This window comes from Vanellus vanellus, assembly GCF_965231255.1.
Source record: "Vanellus vanellus genome assembly, chromosome: Z".
Classification (NCBI taxonomy): domain Eukaryota; kingdom Metazoa; phylum Chordata; class Aves; order Charadriiformes; family Charadriidae; genus Vanellus; species Vanellus vanellus.
In genome coordinates, this window is record NC_138908.1 from 59049860 (window position 1) to 59069307 (window position 19448).

Genomic DNA, 19448 nt, shown 5'->3' on the forward strand with positions numbered 1-19448 from the left:
GAAATCCAGACTAACGTCAGCTGAACATCAAAAAAAAAAAAAAAAAAAAAAAAAACAGAAAGAAAAAAATGCTGACCTTTTATCCAAAAGCTCAACAGAGCCATTATCCTCAAATCCAATCCAGCAAAGTCTTCTGCTTTGGGAACAGAAGCCTTTATAAAGAGGTATGGAACAAACCAGTCTTTTAGGCTTTCCCCCTTCACAATATGAAAAGCATTTGGAATCCGATCTAAACCTCACTTAACGTAATAAAAAAAAGTCTTGAAAATTCACACAAGCCTACGTGCACCGTAGTTACCTCTTCTCTTAGTTACTAGGGGTTCAAAGTAGAAATGCCCACTTACTCCACCAAGGTAACTAGTAAGTACATTGATAATGGCAGATAAAAGAATAAGTTTATTCTGAAAGTAGGGCATACTTGCCTGTGAGATACTGGAGACAAAATAGAGATTGGGAATACGTCTATGTTTGCAGGTAATCTCATTTTATTGAATGGTTCAAAGTGCTGCTTGAAATAACACGACTTTGCAGTCTGTACATGCAGTTTCAACTTTAAATTTTTTTTTTTCCAGAAGAGAAAACATGCATATTTATGTACATCATTTTGATATAAAAGAAAGAATTACCATTTACAGCAGAAAGTCCTCTTTACAAATCTTTTAAGAGACAAGGCAAGCAGGAGCAACTCTGCAGAAGGCAAAGCATACAAACTCTACACACTGAAGGTATAGTTCATTCATTGAGAGACATTAGCAACTGCAGAAGAAGGTCGTTTAAGGATGGATTCAACTGAAAATGACAGCGGCTCAGTTGTTGAAAGTTTTGTTGTGGCCTGTTTGGCCCCAAAGAAGTCTTTTGCTGATTTGTCTATTGTAAACTTGTACTTTTGGTTCTCTTTAATGGCACAATCTCTGTATTTCTTAGAAGCATCTTCAAAAGTCTCTTTGACAAATGATGTTCTCAACTCTGCTCCTGATCTGTCAGGAAATGTTTGCTGGAACAGCGACTGAAATGGATTGTATTTGGGCAGTGGAGAGGGCTTGGTACTGTCTTTGCTGATCTTGCTTAATATCTGTTCCTGAGGAGCCAGAGAATCCTTCTCAGAAATCTGAGAGAAAGTCCTTTTTGGAGGAGAGAAAGCTGACCTCTCACGAGCTTCCTGAGGAAGGCATGGTATCTCATTACCTGGCTGCTGAACATCTTGTGTATGGGTCAGAACGAGTGAATTTTCCAGTTTTGGAGACACGAGGTCATGCTCAGTGTTCAGACAGTCCTGACTTTGTGAGACCTTGGCATCCCAACCTGCCCCAGGTTTGAGAGCTTGGACAGTAGTAGCATTTAACAGGCATTGCTGGTAGAGGAGAGCATCGCTAATGGGGCCACATTTTGGCCACACTAAGAACCTAGAGGACAGGGGATATTGCCTGTAGGTGGTAGCTACACTGACATTTGAAGAAATTAGTTCCATGTTGCTGGATCCTGAATACTGCATGGTTAGATCAAGGCAGGTTGGTAAAAAATTGCAAAACTCCTTGTTCGGAGTATCAACTTGAGTAGTGTTGAAGGCTGTTTTATACGGGTTGTATTCAGCTCCATGCACCATACGGTTAGGGAGGAAAAGGGCAGCTGCTTGTGTAGCTTCCATCATCTCTCTCTCTTTATACTCTCTCTCTAGCATAATGTTCTCCAACTCTTTATCAGCAAAAGCCCGTCTCTTTCTCATCCTGTCACTTACAGGGGGTGGCAAGGGTGAATTCCCTCCCAGGTAAGGGTCTGTCGGAATAGGACGGTAACCTAAAACAACAAAGCAGCATTAGGAATGAAGCTGCCTACGAAAAACATTAGAGCTGTGTTTGTGAAAGGGCTCCATTTGGAGCCAGTCCCGACAGGTGCCGAGCACTTGCTACGAACCCTGAACACCGTCAGCTCCTACCGAAGTCATGGTGCCACAGAGGCACACAGCACCGTCAGGCACATTCATTAGGAGTTCCTTAACACTGATAAGCAAGCCCTGCTCCTCTGACATGTGTAGTCTCCTTCAAAGCTAGCTGATTAGTAACTTTAAAAAGCAATTCCAAAACAGCAGATTAAGGGGGGGGGGGGGGGGGAGGGGGGGGAAGACAAAACCCTGATGTGTATTGTGGCTAGTATTGCATCACGCAGCCTAAGGAGATAACCTTCAATTTTTAACATATATCGAAAGTATATTTTATTTCTTCTGAACTAAAAAAGGACTTCAGTAAAACTTAGAAATCCAGTCTCCAGTATATTCAATTATCAGGCTAACTGGATTCATTTAATATAACTGATAGGGTCCAATCCTGTTTGCTCTACCCAGACAAGTAATTCCATTGAATTAATGGAACTACTTACATGAGTAAGGAGAACAGGGTTTTACCTGTTTTCATTCCCATTTCTCTCACACGGATTTCCCCATTGCCAAGGAAGATATCTATATCTACAGCTGATGCCTTTTCTATTCTCTAAAGATGAATCACTATGTACACATTGCTACAGATGGTAGAAAATTCCAAGGAGAACTAGGAGAAAAGAAAAAGAAAGATAAGATAAATTAGAGGAAAGAATACAGAAGAGATTATTTTTTTTTTAAGAGTGAACTATAGACGAAAATTAGAGGTTTCTAAAAGGACGAAATTTTAATTGTGCTTGTACAGGCAAAGAAAAGAGCTTTCTATTTTTTTTTTTTTTTTGGGGGGGGGGGGGGGAAGCTAGATTTCAGAACTGTAATGCTTTATGGGACTTCAGTTTGGAAAGTAATTAAAGAAGACATAGAAATAAATTTAGGCACAATCCGAAGCAGGAGTGGGGAAGAAAAAAATACACACTCTCACTAAAATACCTATCTTTGACATGTCATTCTTCCACAGTTAATATTTTCAACAGGGGGGGGGGGGGGGGGGGGGGGGAAACTACACACCTAATTTATTTACTCATTCGCTGATAAAAAACACCCGCGAATAAATTACCCTGCGCTGCAAAACGCTGCTGGGTAGTCATGTAAAAAGAATGTCAGCTTGTAACAGTAACTCTCAAATTTCAAATTGCCGTTGCTAACATTTCAGGCATTATTTGGGGCGCGGGGAGGAAGTAACCGAAATCCCAGCCACGAAGGGCAAAAGCCGCGGGCGAAGGCTCCGAAGGTGCCGGTGCCCTCGGAGCCTCCGCCGCCCGGTGCCGGTAGCGGACCGCGTTTTAACGCCGTTCCTCGTTTATTTCGGGAAACAACGCTGCATTTCACGCGTGTCCGTGCGCAGCCGCGCCTTGGCCGGGAGCTGTGGGTTTTCCCAGGGCAGAGCGAAGTTTTCCCCACTGGCGGACGGTGCTTGCGGGGTTTGGGGCGGGGGGCAGCCCGCGGAAAGGCTGGGGGGTGCGCTTACCTTCCAGGATGCTCTTGGCCAGGAGGCTGGGTGTCCGGACGTGCCTCTGGTAGACGGCTTTGCGCTCCAGGCTCGCCTGCTTCCCCGCCAGACCCTTCTTGTCCTAGGAGAACGACCGGGCGGCGCCGTCAGCCCGGGGGCCGCCCGCCCCGTCCAGTCCCGACCCGTCCCGTCCCGTCCCCTCTCACCTCGGTGGCCTGCTGCCGTCGGAGCGCCACCTGGGCGGCCATGACTCGCTGCCGCTCCACCACCAGCAGGCAGTTGGCGCACTGGCAGTCGCGCCAGCGGCAGAACCGCTTGTGTCCCTTCAGGCACGACACCACGCCGTGGTTGCGGCACCGGGCGCACTTGGGCGTGCGGCTCAGCTTCCGCGGCTCGCCCCGCCGCGGGGCCGCCGCCGCCGCCTCCTCGCCTTCCTCCTCCTCCTCTTCCTCCTCCGGGCGCGGTGCGCCGGGGGCCTCGGCCGCCTCCCCCTCCACGCTCTCCACGTCGATCTCCCAGTCGGCGGCGGCGCGTCCTTCGGCCATGGCTCCTCGGCGGCGCAGCTGCAAGAGAGAGGTCAGGCCGCCCGCCTCCGCGGCGGGACGGCAGCCCGGGCATACCCGGCTGCCGAGATGCCCGCCGCCACCCGACCCGCCGGCGGCCCCGCCGAGATCCACCCCCGACGGGAAGTCATGGCAGAGCCCCCTCGGGATGTCATCTCTCTCCTCTTACCGTCTCTCCCCCGTGCCCCTCGACGGCCACTTCCCCGCCCCGCCCGCCCGGGCTTCCCGGGGAACTGCCTGCCCGCCGCAGGTAGGAGCGCGCCTCCAGCGCCTGAGGATGGGGGACGAACCGCCGCAGGGCGATGCCGAGCGCCGCAGGGCTGCGGGACTGTCAGCTCCCAGCGGGGACCCGTTTATTTCAGGATCCTGACAACCCTCCTGCCCTCTGCCATCAGATTTGGGGGACAGGTAGGGAACACCTGGGCTGCACACACGGCCGCTCTCCCGCCGCAGCGACGTGGGGCTGTACGAGCTACCGGAACTCTCTTGACCGCGCAAGCACTGCCTTCGGACCCCCGCCTCCTCCCGCCCGACCCCCCCATCCTTCCTCCCGCACTTTGCAACTTACCCAAGTCCAGCGCCCGGGGCCGGCAGGCGGTGCAGGCAGCCCTCAGCCCCCCCACCCCGCAGCTCGCAGGGCCGCCGCTGCCGGAGCCCACCCGGAGGCAGGGGACTCGCGATTCCCCGCGCCTCGGGGTACAACGCGCCTCGACAGCCGGGACGCCGCGCCGTCGGGGGGACGCCGCGTAGAGGGACGTCGGGACGGGACGGGCCGTGCGTGGGTGGGTGGGTGCCCGCTCGCTGTACCAGGCCCGGGGCTGGCACTCGCCTCGCCCACGCCGCGCCCGCCCCGCGGCACAGTGCCCGCCGCGCCGGCCCCGCCGCGTTATCAGCGCCCGCCGCCGCCGCCGCCCGCGCCGCCCATTGGGCCCGCGCCGCGCGGCCGCAGCTCTGATTGGCCCCGCGCTGCCGCCGCCCCGCCCTACCGCCACCCCACCCCACCACCCCCCACCCGCGAGTGTGCCAGCCGCCCGCCGCTCGCTCGTGGGGGCGGGCGGGCGTGGGGGGCGCGGGCGGCCGGGTGGCGGTCTTTAATTTCAGGGGAAAAAAAGGGAGGGAGGGGGGAAGGAAGGAAGGAAGGAAGGAAGGAAGGAAGGAAGGAAGGAAGGAAGGAAGGAAAAGAAAGAAAGAAAGAAAGAAAGAAAGAAAGAAAGAAAGAAAGAAAGAAAGAAAGAAAGAAAGAAAGAAAGAAAGAAAGAAAGAAAGAAAGAAACGGTAACACGCGTGATGGTGACAGCTAAGGAACCACCTCCGCGGGCCAGCGGAGTCCTCCTAACCGGGGAGCGGGCCGACGGCCCGGGTTGAAAAGGCTGAAACAGCCGCGGCGTTTATTCGTTTGCGGTCGTTCGCGTTGTTTGCCCCGCGAGTGGAGGCGACCCGTGGCAATGGCCTTTTTTTCCCAGTCTGACAACGCAACGGAATCGGCGCTGCCGTCCTGCCCCGGCGGGAAAATATTCGTTTATTTTTTAGCATTCCCTTCCCTCGGCGGCTTTTTCCGCCTAGCACTGGGCTGTTGAGTAACTTTCTCCCCCACCTGTCCCCCCGCCCCGGCTCCCTGACGGAGGCCGCTCTTCGGAAATTAGGGAGTGCCCCCGGTCTCCTAAAACGGGGAGCGATCGTCGTTGAAACGCACAAAGTCTCGCCCGTGCCAGCGAGGTATTAGAGCTTGGGGCTTCCGTCGGAGAAAATGGGAATTTCAACGGGACGGAAGCGGACAAAATACAGCTCGGCCGCGATCAGCATCCTGCAGGGGAAGAGACAGCGAATTTAAACAGGGTATCGCTAGGAAAAAAAAAAAAGAAAGAAAAAGCGTGCTGGAGAGCATCAGTTCCCCACCAGTGTGCTGATCAAAAACTAACGATACACAGAACAGACGGCCGAAACTATTCTCCGGAAAGGGAAAATATTGCGCTCTTTCCCTCAGCAGCGCGTGTGTATAATAAATACTGATCATGTTCATGCGTATAATAAACACGGGCATCCACGCTCACGGGGAGCGCACGGGGCACGTTCGGCACGGAAAAACCCTGCTCTCCCGGCCCTGCGGGGCAGGAGCCGGCGTAGCGGCGTTGCGGGCGTGGGCTGCGGACACCTGCGGGCAGTGAGACAGCGTTTGTCCCGAGGGAGCGTTTGTCCCCCTCGGGCGGCACCGCCGCTGGGTGCCCACGCCGGGAGAGCGGCGAACGGGAAGCGCATCTCCCGACGGCAGGTATTACTCATCCCAAAAGACAGCCCTGGCTACTGTTTGACTTACAAGCATGACTAAAAGGCAAATACCCAAGGAATTCCACTTTCCCCCTCAGGGTCCCTCTTAAAAGGCACGGGCATGACAAAGGACCTGCTAGGTTAGGAAACAGAAGTCCCCTTTGCTTGTAAACCGACACCAAATTACAAAGTACGGTTCTGCGGGCCGCTGGAGTAAATTACAAAACAGTTCGCCTCCTGTTTACTTTCTCCACAGGGAACTGTGAAACCCAGCCACGATTTTCAAGCGTGTTTGTACAACTTTCTTCTTCTCTTGTTTGCGCTGGGCTCCGCGGAGCGTTTGCGCTCCTCTCCGGCCCCTCTCCCCTTCCCCGACGGGAGGCAGAAGTGCCTCCGCCGTTCTTCCGGCGGGACGCGGCCGCGACGGGAGAAGGCGGAGAGCGGTCTCCGGCACCGCTGCACCTACTCGTGTGCCGCGGGGACCCCCGCTCCCGCTCAGACCCCGCTATGGGCCGTTGGCGGCAGCCGTGCCCGCTGTTCGCTGGCGCGGGCAGATGCCGCGCCGCGCCGTGCAAAGGCACTGATTTCCACGCCAGGGAAGGGGGCGAAGTCCGCAGCGTGCAGCTGTGCATCCACCTGCCCCGCCACAACGCTCCCGGCTGGACGCCCCGCCGTACCGCTGGCCCACATCCCGGCGAGTCCGTCTGCCCGGAGAGGCGGCCGGGATGCTTCCGGGCTCCTTCAGAGCCTCCTCCGCACACCCTCGCCCGTGCCTCTCCCCGCCCCGCGCTTTGCCACGGGGGTCCCCCGAGAGCTGGGCTGCCTGAGGCGGGGCGGGAGGGATGTGCCCGACCCACCCCGACGGGGGCCGGGGATGGTTCCCCAGGGCCGTGCAGGCGACGGCGGCTGCCGCGCCGCTTGGAGCAGCGTCCTGGCCCGTGAAAAGCGGTGTGGAAAAGCAGCTCCGGAGCATTGCAAAGACGGTAAACAGGTCTGCCTTGAAAGCCGGCGGCGGGGGGGGAGCCGGCGGCTAGCGCCGGGCCCTGCTTTGCATCGCTTTCCCGTGCGGCGGGGATGGCGGGCGTGCAGGTGCATGTGCCGCGGTCCCCCCGCTCCTCGCCTCCCCAGCCTTCCCTTCCTCCCGGGAAATTTATTAGCGGGGTTAGGGCAGGCTAACCAAACGGCAGCCCCGGGTGCAATTTCCCCGGGAGGAATGCTTTGATCTTGCCCTCTCCCCGCGCCGTCGGGAGCGAGATTACATTGCCAAACGCGGGAGATCCCCGCCGCTTGTTTGGTCAGAGATGTTACCAGTTAATCTGAAACAAATTGCCCCTGCCCGCTCCGCCCGCGGCCCTCCACTCCCACCCCTCCATCCCCGCTCCGGGGTCCCGGTGCCCGGCCAGGTGCTCCCGCCGTGCCGTCGAGCTGCGCGTCCCGGAGCCACGGTGCCGGGGACCCGTAAGGGCACGCTTTAGCCAGGATCCGGGCCCTACAGGATAGGCTTCTCCTCCGTGGAACATATAGCTACCACGTCTTGGCTCCAGCGAAGACGTTGGGATTTCCCAGGTGATCTCAACTGCTGGGGGGGGGAGAGAAAATGGAAGAATCACCTTTTGCTGGTATTATCCAACCAGTAAAAACCGGGATTTCTTTTGCAGTTTTCTTTCATAAAAATGTGGATTTCTTTTTTCTACATCAGACTCCCTCTGTCTCTTGTAAACAGCACTTACACTAAGGTAAACCTGGATGATATTTTTATCCAGTGACGCAGACCTTTTTAAAGCAGTTGTACCTTAAAATGTTTTAAACAAGCAAGTTTTAAATTTTTGTGTTTGCGTTTTAAACAAGATTTAATTGTGTAATTTTTTAATACATAGCTATCTAACAGATTTGTAAGCAGGTTTATATACAGGGTCAGAGGAGGAATTTTCTGTTACTCCCACATGTCAATCAAATAAATATAATAAATACATATAATAAAGATGTAAGAAATGTCGAGGCAATGTGTTCAGTATAGCATGATATGGAAGCAAATTTTATTGACTCTGAGAGTGATTCCGCAGCCTTTGTAGGAATGTTTGTTTTGGCACGGAGGGCAAGGGTTAGCCTTTACAGGGAAACTTGCGTATCGTACCAGGATAATCTTCAGTCACGTAAAACTGGATTGATATCAAAAGCCGTAACGGTGAGCAGAGCAGAACTTCCACTTCAGGCACAGTTAGGGAAAGTCTGATGGGAAGTCCAGAGGCTTCGACGGAAAGTTTCCCATGGACATAGACAGCTTTGGATCAGACAAAGGGTGCAGCAGAGTTTCCCATCTACAACCCTTTGCACCCTGGCAGCTACCAGGCAGAGGAGTTGAGCTCTCAGAGAGGAAGAAGAGGTGGGCTGTGAAGGAAGGGCAGGTTTGCCCTCCATGGCGGGCCCCTCTGAGGGGTCTGCCCACACATCAGGGCTGTGCCAGGGAAGCACATTCTGACCCATGCCTCTGCAAACGGGACTGCACAGGCGTGGTGGTCATTAGGCAAAGCAAGACAAAGAAGAAACACGGCTCAGTGGAATTAGAACTCCCTCTTCTGCAGCCTCCAGGTTTGTGGCCAGAGGACATTGGGGCAGACCTATAGAGACTGCAAGCCAAAACCAGCCTAAACCAGCCCTTATCCAATCCTGTGCTGGAATTTTGAATTTAAACAAGGAAAATGCCATGAGGAGGGCTTGTGTGCCATCCACAGCAGCTTTGCTGTGGCTTATAAACAAGGCTGACCTTTGGTTTGCCAGAATTTAATAAGCCAGTAGACATTTGGCAGGTCTCTTGCTAAAATGTACTAGAAAGTTGGATCAACTCTCAGCGTGAATATCAAGAATCCAATATACAAGCAGTGAGCATAGCAAATTGTCAAGTCAGCAACTAATGTACTCCACTATAATCTTCCCAAATGTCTTAAGTAGTTTGGCAAATCTCTTGTTGCAATAAATTCTAGTGAAGTTTTGGGTTTGTTTTTGTTTTTTTTTTTTAACATATGGCCTTAAAAAGTAACTTAGCCAAGAATATTTTTAGAGTCACTGCAGAGTTTGCTGGAGATGTTGTCTCAAAACTTGTTTGCACTCTGGCAGTTTTATTCAAATGTCAACCAGATGCAGAAAGTGTGGGGTTTTGGGTTTTATTTTACAGTCCTGGAAAGTAAAGGTCAAGTCTCTGCAGTGTAAATTGTCTTTTTGATTGCCATATTTTAGTGGAACAGCAAGAAGTCTTGTTAATAAACTGTTTTGTGGTGTGTATTTTGCCTTTCACCTCAGGATGCATCACAATCATATGCAAAATATTTAGAATGCCAATAAGATACCCGCTAAATCAAATAAGTTGGGTAGGCTATGCTGTGTTTAGCAGTAAAAATTCAATCACATAACTGTAACTAGCCAGACTGTGTTCTCATTTATTAGGCAGCATTGCAGTCTCTGAGTAGCCTTACTGAAATTAATAGGATGACCTGAGGTATTAGTCAGCATGAAAAATAGCATCAGAATCTGGCAGTGTATCAGTTAAAATAAGCCAGACAGACTCAGGCCGTATTGATACATGGAGGCTACAGTAACGGCTGCCTGTTATACTCCTGCTAGCAAGAAAGTTTGTAGAACTATTTGCGGAGTGTGATACCGCACCATGTAAATACAAGTACCAGTCTCTGGCTCACTATGGGTCCACTATGGAGTATGCAGACATTCGAGTGGTAGAGGTGGAAGAGGTGAGTGGGGTCTGCTCGGCACTCACAGCATGTCAGAGTGAACACGAGACAGATTGGATCTCCAGAAAACACAGTGTAGTCCACCCCCACCTTTGACATTTCCACTGGAGCTCTCTGAAGGATTTTGCCATCTACCCTTCTGAGAACTTACCTTGAAAATCAGGTGAGCCTTTGCTGTAACTCCATGGAGCAGGACATCTGGTCACATGGCATGTTCACAAGTTCAGGTACCGTGAACTCCCAATTCACTTGGTTCTTGGACATCAGTTGGGGAAACAGAAAAGCAACAGGTGAATTCCCAACACAGCAGGAGTGATGCTGATGCATCTCAAACTCCTCCCAGACTTAACAGGAAGCATTTATGAGTGCAGGGCCCCCTTCCAGAAGATTTTAGGTGATGTTTGAGGAGGAAAAGATTTCTGCAACTATACAAATAAAATCTGCCCCTATTGGGGGGTTTATTTTTTCTTTCTTTCATTTTCAGCTAGTACTTCTGCACATCCAGAGAATTTTTCAGTACACCACACTTGGTCCATACATCATTCCTACCAGGTATTTTGGGGGGGTGGGGTATTGTTGCTGCCAGCTTGTCTCTTTGTCTCAGGTGTTATCACTGGGACCTCCAACTCCCCTCAGAGTCAGTATAAATGGAAGGATGACATCTGGGTCACCTTCTGAAGAGATGGCTGGCTTTGTAACCGCAGGAGACAAGCTGGTGCCCTGGCTGGACAAAGCACCTATGTGCTAAGGGACATTGAGGAGCATCTCATTTGCTGCTTCTCTTGCTCTGTCCTTGCTTCACTCTTCATTGCAGCACTAAGCAGTGGTTTGGCAAACACTCCTGTTGGGCAGAGGTGCCTTTGCTCCCTCTTGTGAATTTGTCCCATAGCAGAAGGAAGCAGGAGTGAAGTATCCATTTTTGTTCTGACTTCCATCTGTAAAGGGGAACACGGGAGCTGTAACAGCTTCAAACTCTTTTTCTTTCACAAGTGCACCTGCTCATTGACTGGCTTGAATAGGACTCTTGGAATAGATATCCTGGTCATGTCTGTAGGCAGAGCCGATACTGACCAGGCATTTAGCACTGTGGCTCAACACATGGCTACAAGCCAGATTTATCTGGATAGGCTGTTTTCTGGAATCATCAAAGAAAAAGCAAACAGTACCTGAAATGATTTCTACATTAGATAAACCATTGCTAGTGTGGAATGTATGATAAATACATTTTTAATAAATCCTGTGTTTATTATTATAAACGCAAATCTGGGTAAAAATCTAAGGCATAAAGCCATTCTGAATGGTGCAGCCATTCAGTATTCTGGGATCAAACTCTTCCCTTCATTCCACACAGACACCCCATTGAAATCATTGAGATTAAATGGGCATAAGTCTGAGTTTAACATATTGCAGATGTGTATATACATTAAGAACATTGGATGCATTGTACTCAAAAATGCTATTTTACTTACGGTATTTTTTCAGCACTTATGATTACTTGCAATAATAAAAAAGACTATTCCACAAACTGTGCTAAGATCATATGACATAGCGAGTGCACTGTCATCTACTTCATGATTTAACATCTGTGACACTTCAGTAATTCGCGGTCTTTGGCCATCCAATATGATATCAACTACACAAAGTGTCAAACCACTCAGTGCATAAAATTAACCAATTCTAGGAGTAAAGGGCTGTAACCAGCTCTGCTGAAGTCAACAGAAAACCTCCTGTGTCGACTGTAGGGGAAATGGGGTAAGGCCCACATTTAATTCATTTTGACTTAAAAGAGAAGACAATGCGCTGTTCAGAGATTCAGCCTGCCCTGCATGACACATTTGCCAGTGGTACGATGCACAAAACACTGGGCTTGAAGAGTTTCTTGCTGGTTTTTCTTTGACTATTCACCTCAGAGACAAGGTGAGAGGAGCTGCTGTGCCACAGGGTTATGGCAGTGCCACCTTGCTGACATCGGTCTGGCACTGCTCATCTCCATCTCCTCTGTGACTCCCACCAGAAGGATTTTATCTTTAGGGCCCACTTTACTGGTCTACAGGGGACATTTTCCATCCCATACCAGACTTCAGCACAGAAACACCAACACCTCAGCTGGAATGTCCAACCAGTTGATACCGTTGGGTTTATCCACATACCAGAGATCTGGGGAATACACAATTTGAGGGATATATAGCTATAAATTACTAGCTCCCTTTTCTAAATAGTGATGAGAAAACTCTTTCAAAACACATTTATGATAGCAAGACACACCCTAACAGCTGGTTCAGGAACAAGAAATCATCAGAATTTTTAACAAGGAAGTAAGGAAACATGAGAATTTGCCCAAAGACCTAGCCTGTTTGTAGTGGTGTACTGACTTACAAAACTTATCATCACTTCAACAAGGTACCAGAATTTCATGCCATAATGATGAAACTACTGCTCTCCATAATCAGCCCACTGAAGGATGCGAAACAACAGAAGATACACCCCAGCCTCAAGTGCTGGTGAATAGACTACTGATTTCATCCAGAGGCACAATAAAATCCTAACCATGAAATTGTGGAAGTAAACGATGTCTCACCCCAGCTTCCACAAAGCCGGACTGTGTCCAGCTAGGGATCACTGCAACGTGAATGTGCTAATCTCTTGCTTTTCAGATTCCTTCCAGTTTTTCTGTACGCCATGCACCCTTTAAAATTGGTGGAATTACCAAACATTAAAAGGAGCATATTACAGGGATGTCATTGTGTTTCAATACAAAGAAAATTTTCTGGGACCTAGAAAGAAACATTCACCTAGACAAGAATGAATTTTAATCAAATTGTTACCTTTTTAATGTGTCTACACGGGAACTAGTTTAAGCCTGGGAACAAAAGAGGAAACTTTAGTAAAGTTCTAAGAGCAATAAGATTTTCATTGTAACTGAATTGCAACTAACAGGGATACAAATCGACAAATAAGGTCCTCCTTTTGTTTGTGTGGGAGCAGAACATGCCCTCCAACACAACCACATCTCTCCGCAAGTCAGTGGCTGCTCTGCCTGCATTAGGACTGCCTGCCCAGCAGCGTGTAACACACAAATGCAGGCAAGGTAGAAATGTTGTTGTACATGATTTGAGATCTCTGTTCCATGATATACCAGAATAATAATGGACAATAATAAATGGGAGTTCTCGGCTCTCTTCTTTGGCTGCATAGGTCTAGCTGAGTCAGAAGAGACCGCGTCTCATTTTTCCAATGTGTGCTTTTGTTGGGTCAATAGAGAGCCTGTTATAGAGTGGTAATGTGAGCTGGGTAATGTGTGCAGGTTCTGGGGCTTTATTGTGTCCCTGCTATGTTAATTAGTATTAGGAACATGATGGATTGGCAACACGTGTACTTTCTGAGTCTTAAAACAGCCCTGAGAGTTTAGCACTCCATTAGTTACACATCACAGGAACCCAGGGATGTTTACTCAAAAAAGTATCACTTACAAGACCGAAACATTCTAATTCATTCCTGATAGGGGCCGTGGGGGACACCCGCCCCAAGTTCAGACCCCGCTGGACTGCGCTCCAGCCCAGCCCCAGGTCACGCTGGGTCCCACATCAAAGGTCTCTCCAAAGCAGCTCTCGAGGCATGAAGAGATGAAGAAGGACCAGTCTGGACAAGCAGGGTCTTTTTCTTCACAGCTTCTCTGGTAGAGAAGATAACATCAGCGAGTTTGGTGAGAGATGAGTAAGACACATTTCTCAGTTGAAATTCCTCTGCAGAAGACAAGGTGGAGGAACTGATAGGGCTTTTCCTTCTCCTGGCCTCTCCTCAAGCAACGCTGTCATACCAGCCAGCAAGGAAACACTCCTCTCCGCAAATAGGAGATGCAAATCAGCATGGAGGGCAAAATTCTGAAAGACCGTCAGCTCTTCTCAAAAAGCCAAGGAGAAATGGTAAGAAGAGAAGCTGAATACATTTTTTCCATAGCCAGATCCAGAGCACTGATCCTTCATTCCACCAAATAACATAAAAATCTCAGCTCTGCTCCCTGGCAGTGTGCCTCCCTGGAGAAATTCTTTGAAGTTTCCTGCCCTTCAGTGGTGTGGGAGAAGGCCACCCATCCCATATACTTCTTTCCAGGAAGTACTGAGAACTCTAGAAGACAATGGCACCTCTATTTCCTTTTTTGATGCATGCTTCCTCTCTCGTTACCGGGCAACATCCTGACTCTCAGGAACAGCTGTCTTCCTTGCACACACCTTTCTTCCCCATCCCTGTCCCCTTCACCTCACACCTGGCCTGTTAGGCTAACATTTGTCTTCTAGCTATTAGCCTTAAAAATTCCACCAGAGAAATCTGCAAGAATGGCAATGTAAATAAAGCAAAAAAAAATGCCATCTTCACCTTCCAGCAAATCAGTTGCTTGCTGTGATCATCTTCAGTAGCCACCAATTCTGCAGCCATTCTGTAGCCCTGATTTTGGCGAATATTCTGCAACGATTTTTTGTCCTGAATGTATGCATGGGATTACCCTTCAGCATTCAAATTACAGTCATTATCAATTAATAATTAGCAGAGTAGGTCTTGGCAGAGCCATGGACCTGATGGTGGCCTGATATTCCTCTTGTTTGCTTTTTGGCATGGCTTATAGTAGCTAGAAACACAAATGATTTGTGCAGCCAGGTAGTTGACGTAATTACAGTAAGTTGAGTTGCCCTCGCATGTTGAAGCGTATGTGTTGCAAATCCCAGAAACAGAAACTCAAATGGATGGTTAAAATTAGAAAAGAAGCATCAAAACCACTTCCATATTGTCATTGAGTTATTTTCTCTCTACAGACCATGTTTTTATACTGAGTTATGTCTGTGTAATCTGACTGAGACAATTTGGGTTATATATGCATATCCATGTACTGACTTTGTTTTCTTGTCTTCGTAGTCATATCACCTAATCTATGGACAGAACCATTTTCTCCTGTGTACAGTTTAGTGTCTCAAGCAAGCCCAGCACATTCTCAATTGCCATGTGAAGCAAGCATGGTCTTGCTGATACTGCCATACTGGCAGGCAAAAATAAACACTGTATTAATTTGAAAGCTAAAGAAGGCCACTCCGTATCTTGCTGGGACCAAAAAATATATTAATTTAACTGTGTTTTGACTGCAACCATCTTTTAAGGACTGCTGTGATTTCAGTTTTTTAGTGAATGAAAGCAGTTTTAACAGTGCTGCTGTCGACAACTGCAAAGCTAAGAGGCAATCTGGGATAATTAAAAAAACAATGACATCTAAAGGGACATTTTTCAGGTCTACATCAGATCCTACAATGTACAGCATGTCATCATTGCATGTCCACCTTTCAGCTGTCAGATCGTGTCAGCATCTGAATAACACATAGCCATAAATAACACACCCAGGACAAGCCAGATGTGCTGGTATGAATGACCAATTGGTTATTGTTACAGAGAAGCCAGATCAGCATGTGGCAAGGCACTTTAGCACCGCAGATTACTTTGCCACCTCTTGGTACATCAGCCAAGAACGATCAACACCAGGAGTATGATGATCACTTCTTACAGTCTGCTCTCAGGCAAAGCCGTTTTTGCACAGTTGGGCAAGTGATCCTTCGGCTCTGTAACATTAGGAGCGCAAGATTACTAACTTGCATTTTGTACTCAACCTTGCACACTGCAACCCTAAAACCTGACAGCAGCCTCTGAGCAATGCCAAAATACAGGCAGGCGAGTCCAATCATAATCCTTTGCAGGATGCTGTGCTCTGCAGTCATTTCCTGCTTCTCACATGTAAAGGTAACAGACACAGCTAAAGAGGCTGAAATGGTCTTTATGGCTTGGCACATCTCTAACAAAAAAAAAAACCCAAAACCTTGATCATATGAAGAAAGGGACAGTTCTGGGATATAAATACTGCAGAAATTGGGAACTTCTGTGGCAGGCAGAACATCTGTTTATTACATTTTCCAGTGTTTTATTTTCAGTTGCCCATGACAAAGAATCAGAACTTTTACCAGTGCAAACCATGCTCGGTCATAAACACAGCACTATCCTTTTAAGGTATCCTGAGCATTATAAAGCAACAGCTTTATTGTAGGGAAGTGACAGAGAGTCAGAAATCAGGGCACAGGAAAGAGTTCGAGAACAGGCCACCTTTTATGAAGAAAGTATTCTGCTTACAGGTGAAGGGATTTATTTCATGTGAACATAAATACTTTAAGCAGCATGAAGGAAAAGTTTGAGGAACGCTTCTTGTGGTAAAACAATCTGCACTGGAGTCCTCCACAAAATCTCTACAATGATATTAACCTACTGACACTCATGTCGAGGAATGAGTTTTGGTAACATAAACTTCACTCTGTGTTGTACGTTAGCGCAATATCACTACTGAACGAGAAAGAGGATGTGTTCCAAAAAATGTTATTGTTAATGGGAAAATCAGAAAACACCACACTCGTCAGTGAAGTCCATAAGGAAATTCACTTGAGGGCACATCCAAGGTATTACTGACCTTGGTTTAGTCTTCGTTTTATGTGCACCACTGAAAAGTGTTACATGGTGAACTCACTTCACTGTAATGCAATGCTGTTTTATTAAATACACTTTTGATGGGTCTCTGGGTCAGCCAAAGACCTCAGAATGAGGCAAAAATAAAGCAAAGCAGTCATTCAGAAGAATGAAGATCCTACTCAAACTTAAAACAAGCCAGAGCAAGGTAGCTCTATGCAGAAATAGCACTGTTTGGACCTATTGAGATGGAATCGAATATGAACTTAGAAAACCAACCTACAGCCCTTTGCATGACTTATTGATCCTCAAATTCTTCCACTCTGGACACAGGCAACCAGCTTCTCCACACAAACTCTGTCCCAAAACATTGGTGTCCTGAACATCTACACAAAGAGGTTCATCAAAGCCCTAGAATAAGGCAGCAAGGCCAGTGCAGAGCGCTGAGAGTATCTCATACTGCCTAGGTCCTAAAAATAAAGTGCATGAGCCAGAGCAAATTAGACCAGAAATATTAGATGTTAATGACAACTGTCCCAACACTAATGATTTGTCAAAGTGCGTGACATTAATTGCTTCAATGGGGGGAAAATGTCCCGACGCATACTCTTCCCATAATTATAGGAAGGTTACTGAACTGGCTGCATCTTGTCCTTCCAGTATCTAGAGTTACAGTAGGAATCAGCAGAAGAGCGGTGGCAAGGGGAATTTCCTGTGTTCTTTGAATGGAGGGTTTAGCTGAAGAGAGATGTACAAGAAAAGCTCCCACAGCTTCCTACCTCTAGGCAGGGTGATCTCTACACTTGCTCCAGACACAGAGACAATCGAAAGTACAGCACATAACCAAATGCCACAGATTTTCTTTACATCCTACTTCACCAGATGCTATCATTTGGGGGAGGAGGAGGAGGAGGTGTCACAGAGAGTCCAGGCTAACTCCTAGCTGTTCCCACCCTGACAGCTTTAGACCATCCCTGTAACTACCTGTCTTCCACTGGGAATTTCTCAATCGTGTCCTGGCTCCCAGTACCGGCACTTGTGGCATGCACTGGATATGTCAAAGCTTACATTCTTGATCATATTCTAACATGTGTTGGGTAACATGACTGCATTTGCTTCTGTGCACCCAAGAGATTTGGCTCAATATTTAAACCCAAGCACACCTCGCATCAAAAGTCCACAACCAAGAACAGCAGTGACTAAACTGGATTTCTACAACTTGTATTAATATGTTATATTTCTAAACATAAAGGCTAATTTAGACATGGGGGATGACCTGCACTACTTCTCCTTCACTTCAAAATCAAGACCTTAGCATGTTCCAAGTAAAAGTGCAGTTAGGATATTTTTAAAGCATGGAGGATGAATTTCAAGCCCACCAAGAGGGCTGCTCCACAAGCAGTTTGTAACACAGACTTTTGGCATGAAGAGAAAGATAGCCTAGGAAAATCCTAATTCCACTAGATACACTAGGCATTAACAGAGATACTTTGTTTTGACTACAAAATGTTTGTCACTTAAGAATGTGAAACAAAGTGCCATATTTGGCACTGGCTTCACTCTCCAGGCAGACTTACTGTTCATCCTCTGGTAGAGTGCGCTTAGAGTAGTTCAAAATAAAAAGTGTCAAAGGAAGGGCTTGATACATCCAAGATAGAGGTAACTGGGAAAAAGGCTTGCCTCTTCCTATCAAAAAGCAACTAGCAGCCAGTGATCCAGCATGGGAGGACCTCAGATACATACACGTCACCCACATATATCACAGACTACTGACATTGCCAGACATCGCTGGGTTGATCAGACACTAGATAACTTTCCCCCACTGTCACTGTTCTACTGCGTGGCGACAAAAAAAGTTTTGGCAACACGGGTTGCACAAGCTGAGAAAAACAATAATTCTCTTGAATGATAAAGAAGAAAGGCAATATGAGATGTCTTGAGACCCTAAGACACTTGATTTGGCATATGGCTTCCTCAAATATTTCTCCTTTATTTTGTTGGGCCCTCTCCCCCAGTCAAATAGGATAAACAAAACACTTTTGGCATCCTACACCTTTAGTGAAAGAGGAGTTCAAAGTGAAGTTGTGTATGTGTATGCATGGCATATGCATGCCCAATGTATGCACAAGCAAGTGGACGGTACTGCACCCTTTTTTTTTGTTTGTTTGTTTCTGATTTTCTCCCACTAGATAGAGTTTGGTGACTTTGGTAGTTCCTGCTGCAGCTGTGTTCCAATGCCATTACTAATGGTTGTGTGTCTGTGTGCATGATAGTCATGCTAATAATTTGTTTGTGTTTGGTTATGAGTTAATTTTCCTGTTTATCTTGAAACATATGTGCCAAGACTGGCCCAATGCTCTGAGAAAGCAATGTATAGGTACTTGAGGATCTGTCCTAAAGCTACCTTGGGATTTTGAGGTCACACATATGGAAAGGCTAGTAAGCAACAAGGAACACGTTAATGAAAGAAGATGACATTAGAAAATAAGAAATATGCAACTTCTATCTTGAAGAACTTTAAGCATTACCTGGAGTGTAACCAAGATACAGTATGACAGTCTGGGTCTCGTGTCAAATGTGACACCAAATCTACCTCTGTCTCCGTGTAAAACCTGCCAATAAGTACAGCCAGCAGATAATACTGATTCATATGCAGAATCCCCAAGGCTGCATAGTTTGGATCTGTCCTTTGATTTGCTCAATTTCATCAATGAAAACTCAACCCAAGGACTTTATTTACTCCCATGTCCATTCTTTTTATCAGTGGAAGCAGAGGGTACTGTGGAAGAAGAATCCTACCCTCATTCAGCCCAGCTTTCTTCTTCTTCTTCTTCTTCGTCATCATCATCATCATCATCATCATCATCATCATCATCATCATCATCATCATCATCATCATCATCATCATCATCGCTGCTGTTGTTGTTGACCCTGAGCAGGATTTAGGTACGGTTGCAATACAAGCCATTAAATTCTTCACTAATGTAGCGCTTGACATGTGGTAGCAC

At 47.8% G+C, this 19448-nt stretch overlaps 1 protein-coding gene across 1 annotated transcript; it reads right to left on the minus strand.

The window, feature by feature from the left end:
• Positions 1-688: 688 nt before the first annotated feature.
• DMRT2 (doublesex and mab-3 related transcription factor 2) lies at positions 689-3925 on the minus strand (the record flags this gene model as incomplete). The annotated part of the gene is made up of 3 exons (XM_082497942.1): positions 689-1794; positions 3399-3501; positions 3587-3925. The coding sequence occupies 3 exons, from the start codon at positions 3923-3925 to the stop codon at positions 737-739; spliced, it is 1500 nt and encodes a 499-aa protein (XP_082354068.1). The 3' UTR covers positions 689-736.
• Positions 3926-19448: the final 15523 nt, after the last annotated feature.